Here is a 10584-nt window from a genome sequence, read left to right as displayed (position 1 = left end):
AAGCCGATAGCGCGGAAACTCTCCCGTGAACTCCTCAATGTGGATTTTTAAAGCCAAACGTATTTATGAATGAAACCCCACTGTTCAGGCCACGCCCACCACCCGGTTACAGGCGCACCACGTGACGCGAGGAGCGAGGTAAAGGTGAGTGATTGAAGGGTGTTCTCCCAAAGGATCGGCGCACAGCTGTGCACAGCTGTGCACAGCTGTGCACATCTGTAGCTACACGGCTGCACGTAATGCAGGTGTCGGGGAAGCCTCGGTGACTGTAAACTGGAAGAGCCTCCCCCTTCACACACACACACACACACACACATATAGAAATACATACTGCAAGGCCTCTCTTTGGTGCTTCTACATTTATTTTATGTTACCAGTTTAGATCAGCTCAGTTGTTTTGTTTTGTTTTGTTTGTTTTTTTTCTTGCACGTATGGAAAAATGGTGTAGCAGTACAAAACTCAGAAATGTCTTAGTCTGTATGTGTGTAGGATGTCTACACTTGCCATGCAAGTATCGTACAAAACAAGCAAATCCACAACCTGGTACCAGAGCCGAGTTGTGGGTCCATTTGTTGAAGACTATAACGCATTTGACACAAGATTCAGGCTCCATCTGCTGGCGACATATGCGCAGTAGTTTGTACAGTAATTAAGTGTGGGGACGTCTACTCCGCTATAACATCCACTGTACCTTAAAATCATAATAGTTTTAATTTTCACTTCGTTTAAATATATTGCAAAATGTGATAAATGACCACCAAAATTCAAAAGTACTCCACAATAACCTGAACCTTACTATAAGTTGACGTCTGTTTTTTTTTTTCCCCTTCAAGACTTCATTTCCCTGCATGCTTTGCGCCACCGTAAAGCCCCACGGGTAGGTTTCCAACGTCCTTGTCCTACCAAGCGCACACCGACTGCTTCACGCAAGGGCTCGGGGATCTCTGTCATTCACTTGTGCTTGAACAAAACCCGATTTTCAAATATGATGGCAGCAAGATTTCTCCGACGTGCTCTCCCCGTCCTGAGGCAAACTCGTTGCTACGCCGAAGCAGTCTCCGGCGCCCCGCAGATGTCCTTCACTTTCGCGTCCCCGACACAGGTAGCTAGCTAATGTTAACGTTATTGACGAGGCTTCTCGGGCCCTGCTAGCTATACTGCTAACCTATTTTTTCATTTAAAAGCACCGTCACCGCATCCCGGGAAGTCAGCCTCTGCATACATTTAGCCGTTTTGTACTATTTTGCTTTCATTGCTATTCACAGTATTGTAGTTAATTCACGCATGCAGTTCAGATATAGCGTTACAGCTTACACTGTCAGTGAACGGGTTAGCTTAGCTAGCTAGCTAACTTTAGCCAACCTAGCTGTCATTCAGTGTCTTTGACCAACAGTGGGACAGGGTATACTTCAAGACACATTGCTCTTTTTAATGTACATTTTTAGACATATGTTTTATAAACGTTGTGCTGAGTCTTCCTCGAGTTAGTGTCTATTACGTACACAGCTCTCCAACCTTCATCTTAAGGATTTTATTTCACCCCATTAATGGGTATTAGCACATCCACTTTACTGCCCTGCAGATTTAAGAGTCTAGAGTTTTAATAGTCTTGCACTTCTACTTCATTTTGTGCTGCAGAGCTGGTCTATTTTGTAATCAATTAAGCTCTATTGAATTCCAAATTGTGCAAGTTACTGTTTGGTAACTGCAAAATATGATTAGTCACTCTCTCTGTTCTTTTGAATTATTATTATTATTATTATGCAGGGTTTTTCATAGATCATTGACTCCATCCCCTGTCTCCTATCACCAGGTGTTTTTCAAAGATGCCAGCGTGAAACAGGTTGATGTGCCCACACTTACTGGTGCATTCGGTATCCTTCCGGCTCATGTACCCACCCTACAGGTGCTCAGGCCTGGCATTGTCACAGTCTTTAATGATGACGGCTCCTCTGATAAATACTTTGGTAAGTTTACACTTTACAAAATCTAGCAAGGCGAACTAATGATTTTAACTTTAACTTAATATTCAATCAATTTATAACAGAATTTCAATAGTCTCTAGTGCTGCTGCTGTGAAGAATGATCACATGCTATACAATAGATCGGCTAATGAGAAGAGGAGAGGATATATTTGATATGCAGGATATTTTATATAATGGGGTTGTCAAGAAGCTTCTATTGGTATTGGTGTTATATTGAGATTATGCATATTGAACAGGTATTTTGAGTAACTTTTTTATTTACTCTTTAATTGATTTTACTGCCCATACAGTAACAAGTCAAGTATAATGATGTACAGTCATAAGCTAGTAAAGTTTCACCTCATCCCGGCTCCCTCTGTCAGCTCTGTGTGAAGGAGCTGAGCTCCTCCCTCAGTCACCGAGAGCAAACGCACTGTAACAATATTTTCAGGTCCACTAATCTCACTCTGATTTCTTCCATTGCTATTAAAATTCATCCTTATGAGTCACTTGCACCCAAATAATTTTGCATCATAATGTACTGTAATTTACAGGCGCATAGGCACATGAAATGCTCCTGGTGTAGGTAGCAAATGAGTGTGCAGACACTTTTTATTAATTCGTTGGCATGAGTGAAGACATTGGCCGATGCTGATTGATGCCAAAGATCAGCCCCAGTGATCAGTGAACCAGTCAGTCGGTAATTAAGTGATTAGTAAACATAGAACAAGCTAGCTGATAAAGACATCCAAACGAATGTTAGAATACAGCTGGATTGACAAGGTTAACACTCTGTACATTGCTTTTAGTTAATATTGACAGCTTGTGCAATCAAATAACACACTTATTTTACGCTTATTTTACAACTCTAGTCCATGTTCTTCAGGTCTCTCCACTTATGTACCCTGTTGTTTAACTTTGGCAACTTTGGCAACTTTGGCAGAGACTGCCATGCCACCATATCAAGCATTCTGGACCAGGGATTTTTCAGATTTTGCATTATTTGTCTGCATTCATCTGTCCTTCAATTTTGCCCAGTCTCCCTGTCCCTGTGGCTGACAAGCACCCTCATAGCATGATGCTTTCACCCCTATGCTTCACTGTCAGGATGATATTAGCCAGAACCAGCGCCTGGTGTTTGGCAGACATAGTTCATGGAATCTGCCCAAAGGATGAGGCAATATATGTCTCATCAGACCATCATTTTTCTCATTCCCTTCAAATTCCATTTTTCAAAATCCAGACAGGCTTTCACACACGTTTTACTCAATGTGCTGTCTTAGTAGCCACTCTACCACCAAGTTCTGATAGAGGTTGTCTTTCTGTCACGTTCCCCAGCCTTTGAAGAGGATTTTCTAAGCTCTCTTAGAGTGACTGCTTGGTTCTTTGTGTCCTCCTTGAGTAAAGGAAACATAATGCACCTAAATGCAGCTTGGAGCCAAAGGGGAAAAAAAGATTTTAGTTTTTTGCTTTTAGTAAATGTACAGAACATTTCTAAAAACACATTTTCATTGTTACTGAGCATAGACAGCTTTTATGAAAAGTCAATTTACAAATTAAATTGACAACAGTGTAAAATGCAGAGTGGTGTGAATGCTTTCCAAGTGACTGTTTGAATAAATGTTCCATGCAGTTCAAACAAACTATTTATTTTTAATAGCATACTGAACTCCAAGTTCTGCAGTAGATGAAAGTTTGAAATGTACACCGAATACCCAGATGTCATGTTTCAGCTGTCGAGGGATACAAGTGGAAGCTAGTTCAGGCAACCTAGAAGCCTGTCAGAGAGTGAGGCAGGATTTTTGGATCCTATAGTGCACATTGGGGATTATATTTAAAAGACACTGAAGACGATCTCCCTAGCTATGTTGACGTGTTAAGTTATACTGTTTGTGTATCTGTCTTTGCAGTGAGCAGTGGGTCAGTAACAGTCAATGCTGATTCTTCAGTGCAGCTGCTAGCTGAGGAGGCTGTTCCCTTGGACCAGCTGGATGTTGCAGTGAGTAAAATATCTACCTCATTTGATTCAGCAATTTGTCAGCCATCAGAAATATAGCTTTACAGTTTGTATGCATTTAACTTGCTCCTATCTCAAGTTTGCTATTAACTGAGCAGTTCTTGGAGACAATGGACACTGTTGCAACAAGTAATTTCTCAGTTTAGTGTCTCGACATTCACTATCAAGCTAAATTTATAAGTTGAAAATGTGCAAAATTCCACATACTATAAATTTTATTCACATCACTCACCCCATCTGCATTACTGAGTTTTATCAGTAGCCTGAAATGTATCGAAGCCAGTGTTGTAATGAATGCTAATGAAAGCTAGTAGTATCAAGAAATGCCCTTCAGAATTATCATTTGCATTTTTTAAATACGAGGGAGAAAACACAAGCAGGTTTAAAGTTTAAAATACTCATCAAAAGAGAAACATAAACTGTAAAAGAATACTGTAACATGTACAACAATATTTTAATGACAACACTCTAGCCACTGGTAAATGGTTAAATGTTGTATTTTTCTCTAACAGTTGATGTTGTTTGGCCCTCTGCATTAAAATGATGTTGAGAAGCTGGTTGTTCTTGATAGTCTTGTTCTTTATTTAAAAATAAACGCCGACATACCCTTACAGAGTAACATTTTGCTTTCCAAGATCAGAAGCAGCAGTTATGTTTGGACCCTGTGACGTCCGTCAGTGTTTAGTCTTGAACGGTTCTTTTGTTCTGCAGCTATCTCTGGATTTTGACTTGACCACTGTGAACGGGTCAAACCTGAGTGAGCAGAGATTAACATCTCGTTTAATGGCTGCAGTGTGTTTCTTAAGTTTATGGCTTTATCGATCCATTTCAAATGATAGAGCTAGTAATGTTCTTTCAAAGGCGTTCTTTACATTTTTGACACTACAGTGATGTGAAGTTTTCTTTGCAGTTCTGGTGTCTCATCTTTACATATGCAGCCTCTTTTGTCTTTAGGTCCTCTGAATTGAGTAAGGAAAAAGGCAAAAAGGTGGAATTAACTAAAGATTTAAGCCACTAACTGAAAAGTAAGGCATGGCTTATTAATGCTGCCTTATTTTTACCGCTGCTGTCTTCTTGTACTTTCACTCTTTAACATCTAAATGGGACAACACAGTGTTGACAAATTGTGTCTTCAAAATGTCAGTGGACAGTGGGCTACTCAATTCTTTATGGATCGGTTCGGTTTTAATGAGATTTGTGTGATGGGTGTCCATATCTAGTTTGTCGAGGCATGCGTAATTATGGACTGTTGCCCCTGGTTTGTCTCCCAGCGGGGACACAGCCTATGACAGCAGAGCTTGTTCTTTGAACCCACACTAGATTTCTTCCCCTCTCATTTTGCGCTGCTGTGCTGGCGAGCTCCTCCCAGCTGATGATCATCCATCTGATCAGTGGTGCAGTTGAACTTCAACGTCGACTCCTTGTTTAAATGTCAGTCTTGTTAATGCCAGCCTTCATTTTTATGCACTCACTGTGGAGGTGTCTGCCTTTGACCTTGGGCAGAGCCGGTGTCAGTGTCAAGTTGACTTCCTAGCAATAAATGAGTTGTATCTTTTTTCCCTCGTCATCTTCCACTCTTGTGGTAACAATGCACATGGGTCCACGCTGTTAATAAGGAGGGAAAGGTCAGTCACTGTTGAGTTATAGCAGATGTGTCAAATCCCTACTGGGAGACCTTTAACTTCCAGCTATGTTTGGCATTTCTTGTTTCTAATCGCTACTGTGACAAATGGAGCTTTCACAGCAAAGAGGCAGTCGGAATTTCTCTGCTCGTCTTTCTCCCCACTTTTGACTGGTTCTTGTTCAGCTTTGTTATTGTGACTTTTACATCCCTTAGTTAGACTTTCCTGTACTGTTTTCTTCTTGATTGAGTTACTGCTTGCACAGTGAGATTAATATTACATTTTAAAAGGATCTTTTGGTGTTCAGAAAGACACAGTTATAGGTCAAACAAATAGATTTTTTTAAATGCTTGCATTGCAGTAAAAAATGAGTTCTGGGCTCTGTCATTCACTTGAGTGCTGTTATTCATTGTTCACACATGCTACTCATTTGATTATTTTTTTAGGCTGCCAAGGCCAACCTGGAGAAGGCCCAGTCTGACTTGGCCGGCACATCTGACGAAGCAGCAAGAGCAGAAGTTCTGATCAGCATAGAGGCGAACGAGGCTATCGTCAAGGCTCTGGAGTAGATCTATGGTACAGCACCTCGCCTTTAGCAGCAGTCCTGTTAATCCATCCCAGAGTAATGATGCACAACTTTTATTATGATTGAGGACAAGAATGTTGACAGGTAGTATGTTGTCACATTTGGTGTCATTAAATTGAGTCTCTGCGTTTCCTTTTTCCTCTTTTCCTCTGCTCTAGGTAATCTTTTCTGTTGTCTTGGATGGAAATCAGTGGTCCATCTGTGTCTCCAGCTCAGTCACGTCAGTGTCCAGAGGATTCCATGCTTACTTTGTACAGTGGATGAAATAAAAAATAAATTTATTTGGAACTACGTGGTCACAGTGGTTTCTGTAAATCTGGACCTCGTCCTGCCGGGATTCATAAAGCCAGTGCAGTCGAATTGACTCTCACAGATTTTACGATTCGCTGTCTACAGTAAAGAAACTCCTCTAGAGCTCACAAAAATCGTTTCAGTTTTCCCACTAACCAGACATGGTGTGTGGAAAAGTAGTTTGCAAGGTGGTGAGTGTTTGTGCCACATGGGGGCAGCAGATGGTCGTATTTAACACCAAAGGAGTTCAGATAAACCACAGTTTCAGGGAAGTAACTGTTTTAATATTAGTCACATAAACTTTGCTGGCTTTGATTTCCTTTTAGAAGACTTCCCAAAAATAAGGAGCCTCTTTCTTCAATTATACTGCTGTGTGACAGCTCCTGTATCTGGTAAGGGCTTAGTCACTTTTACTTGTGCAGGCCCACTTGTGGGTTTTTTTGGAACCCTCAGTCAGTGCCTTGATTTAAATGTGTTGGCAGTGCTTATTTGTTATGAGTGATGACCTCAGGCTTCTGTGACAAAGCCAGGAAAAGTCCTTCACTGCCCATCCTGTGGAAAATTGGGCCTTTCTCTAGTTTCATAACCAAGCGTTTTGAGCTCAGACCTGCCCCCGGAGGCGCTGACCTTATTCACGTGCTGACTTGAGGCTTTCAACAAGTTTGCAACCGCAACCAGTTTGTTTTGAATGTCAAAATTCTCGAGGGCCGTTTAACAAGTTGGAGTAGCAGAGTTTTCACAGAAATGCTCCTGTGACTGTGCTAATGTGCATTGTGAAACTGCTACTTTGAAGTTTCTTGAGCCACTATCACGGGCGTTAAGGTCTCTCTATAAAACAGGAACATTTCTTTCATTACAGAAAGCAGATAACACCTGTATAACCAGTGAACACACGGAGTAATATGTGTCGAAATATGTTTTTCCACTGATTAAGCATGTTCTGTGCAGACTTGCAGACTGTCTAAGGTCAGAATCCTATTAATGAAAAGAAAAAAAAAAAGCTTCTTAACACATCTCACACATCCTGCTCTCTGTTCTCTTTTCCAGTCTGCCCTCTTTCATCAAAACCACCTCATCCAAGCTACACACACTACTCAACAATACACACTCATTCTCTCTCATCTGTCAGCCTCGGGGCCTGGCGACGTGAGTAACACTTCAGACAGGCAGACGAGATGAAACGGTCAAAACCACCACTTCTTTAATCCAGATTTATGATAAAGGATATGTCGAAACCGAGGTCTATTCCATTTTCCCTTCTGCTGGATGCTTTGAACACCGCTCCCGCTGAAAGGACCACGTGCTTAACGTGCATGCTCTGTTCTGTCAGTGTGTGTGTGTCTGTGTGTGTGTGTGTGCAGTCGTGTAGCTAAACCAGAGTACAGGATGTTCCTGTATTGCAGAAATAGAAGATAATGTAATTGATAATTTAGGCTTTTTGGTCTGTAGCATGTTTCGTTCGTGTGTGTGTGTGTGTCTTAAAACACACAGTTTAGTTTCAGATAATAAGTCTCCATCTCCTATGGATGACCATGGACTGTAATTAAAAGCTTGTGCCGTCTGCGCACACACAAGAGAATAACATGATACACTCCATGACAATCCAGCGTGTCATCTTTTGAGTGGTACTATCTCGCAGCTTTGGGAGGACTCAGTGGGCTATATTTATGAGTCCACCGCAGCAGGAGCAAAGGAGACCTGCCCGTGTGAATCATCATATTTGGGGTGATGTCAGTTCTAAATTGATAGTGAACCCGTGCATTCTTCTGGGAGATGTCAGCTTCATGAGCGCCTGCCATCGTTGAGGGTCTTTAGTCGGAGACAGCTACACGTGTTCAGACTTAGTTTTAGCTTTTGTCTTTGGTTTTTATGGTGCGATTTATAGTGTTAACCACAACTAGGGCTGCAATTAACCCTGGCCCTGAGAATTACTGGAATCTTTAGACTCTCTTCACAATTATTTGCACAGTCATAAGAAAATCAGTGAAAACATGCCGCTTACAGATTCTTGGAATCAAAAGCAAAGTCTTCTAATAGCCATTACTGTCCGACCATGACTCTCAAACCCACAATATCTAAACAGAAAAGCAGCTAATCCTCACATTTAAGAAGCATTAGCTCAGCTATTGTATAACTTTTTCAGCCATAGCAAGACATATCCACCCAGACAATATTTGTTTGAATACAAATTAGATCAATTTATAATAGACATGGCTGTCCAGAGATAGGCAGTGCATGGCAAACATATTATAGAATATAATTCAAATGAAGTCATGGAGATAGTTATGCTTGTGCTCATGCTGTCAGGGTTTGAACCCACAGTCAAGTAGTGGGAAGTAAAATGAATCATAAAGCTTATGGAAAGAACTGAGGCATAAGATTTCTTTACATACTGGCAGAGGTCCTAGTGTGACACACACACACGCACACGCTGGGTAGGACAGTGTGGTGTTTTTCTGTATGCCTTTAGGGCATCTTGACAGAGGCTTAGTCACCAGCTGTATGGATTTGGATATGGAGCGACTGTAACCTCGGCAGACGAGAGTCTCTTAGTGAATACTGAAACCCTCTTCATCTCTTTTACATCAGTGCTCTTATTAGCCTCATGAAATCACGGGACGCTCTTCACATGCACCCCCATTGACATTTCACTCCTCATGTTAATGATAATTCATGCAGCTGACAGCACTGGAAGACCTGTTAATTTATCAAGCACGATTTTGAAAAAAAAAAAAAAAGAGAAAAAAAAAAATCAAACTGGCGCAGAACGGGGGAGTGACAGATGACACATTACAAGAGTGGAATCTGATTTTTAAACTTGTGCCGTGGCTCTGCAAACACATGAGGATATGCATGCCTTTTGAAATAAAAGGCATAAAGGTCACGTGTTGGATTACGAGTTCTTGCAATGAGCTGAAACATTTGGTCTGTTTGACTTGCTTGTCCTGTTATTCATTTATTTACTTTTGCTTGTGCTGTATAGACACCCCCGCAGTCTTGCTGCATGCTAAATAATATCTGAATTGCAATTTTTGATCATCTGCAGAGGAAATATTTTCCATTGGTAGGCGACAGGATATTAGGTTGCCTGATGTGTGAAGGCAAATTAGAGACCTGAGAAGGAACTTAGAGGAAATTAAAGGTCTGGAAAATTTAAATGTTTGAAGCGATGAGCGAGCTATGACTTTGGGGATGGCAATTTTCCACATACCAAAATTAGAATTGCACCAAAATTACACGTATCATCCAGCATGCATAATCATCTGCAGTGGAGCTTTAATATACTGAGGATGTGGGGATACAGAGTTTCCTTGTGCGTCCGAACTACATTTTCACCTGTGAGATATGGTCAAGCACGGCTAAGTGTGCATGAAGGGTGCGAGTGGAGGCTCTGCAGCTGTGAGAGAGGCATCCAGAGAGCGGAGCTGATTGAAGTGCTGACCTTTTGGTGGGACTGTGTAAAGAGGGGGCCTGCAGACTCTCAGTCAGCTGTCAGATACTGCATCCAGCCTGGTAGTAGGAGTAGGGCCCTGACACCAGCCTCCCACCACTCTGCCCTGTTTGTGTCATCCATCCCTCCATTTTAACAGCCTTCCATTCCACACAAACACCCACCCACCCACCAAAAACACACACACACACACACACACACAGAGGCACAGCCAGGCAACCGCCGCAAACACTCACCCAGACACAAACATCCACACACAAACACAAACACATTTCAGCCTGTGCCAGCTAGGTAACATTTCTACAAATAGCAGTGTGGGCATTTGGGAGAAAATCGCAAAGCCGCAAACACAACCTGCTGTAGGGATGAGATAATCAGCTTTGTGGTAACTGCAAATGGCCCCTGAGTGGCAAGGCAGGTAATCACTACACTGAGTGCTTTTGTGGGAGAGGGGGGAAGAGTGCTTTTCCATCTTTATGTGTCTGCATTTTCCTATAGAAATGAGCAGACCATTTAAAGACATGCAGGTATAAAAGATACCACTATAGGTACCTACAATAGGACACTGCATATCCACCACCTGCACTATCTACACAAAAATAAGACAAAAACAACTCTAAATAAATATACACACATGTAGCCATGAAAACCTG

The 10584-nt window shown here is 41.7% G+C and overlaps 1 protein-coding gene across 1 annotated transcript; it reads left to right on the top strand.

Moving 5' to 3' along the window:
* The first annotated feature begins 873 nt into the window (after window positions 1–873).
* On the top strand, window positions 874–6480 carry atp5f1d (ATP synthase F1 subunit delta). Its single transcript, XM_026343081.1, has 5 exons — window positions 874–1102; window positions 1814–1967; window positions 3875–3963; window positions 6050–6179; window positions 6348–6480. Exons 1-4 carry the CDS (start codon window positions 986–988, stop codon window positions 6170–6172), a joined length of 483 nt encoding a protein of 160 aa, XP_026198866.1. The 5' UTR covers window positions 874–985; the 3' UTR covers window positions 6173–6179; window positions 6348–6480.
* The last annotated feature ends 4104 nt before the right edge of the window (window positions 6481–10584 follow it).

This window comes from Anabas testudineus, chromosome 4 (genome assembly GCF_900324465.2).
Source record: "Anabas testudineus chromosome 4, fAnaTes1.2, whole genome shotgun sequence".
NCBI lineage: Eukaryota > Metazoa > Chordata > Actinopteri > Anabantiformes > Anabantidae > Anabas > Anabas testudineus.
This window is presented reverse-complemented; position numbering and strand designations above follow the sequence as displayed.

Coding starts and splice junctions, on each gene's coding strand:
- atp5f1d (XM_026343081.1), top strand. CDS start 986: ATGATGGCAGCAAGATTTCTCCGACGTGCTCTCCCCGTCCTGAGGCAA. Junction 1,103..1,813: donor CTTTCGCGTCCCCGACACAG/GTAGCTAGCTAA, acceptor TCCTATCACCAG/GTGTTTTTCAAAGATGCCAG. Junction 3,964..6,049: donor TGGACCAGCTGGATGTTGCA/GTGAGTAAAATA, acceptor TTATTTTTTTAG/GCTGCCAAGGCCAACCTGGA.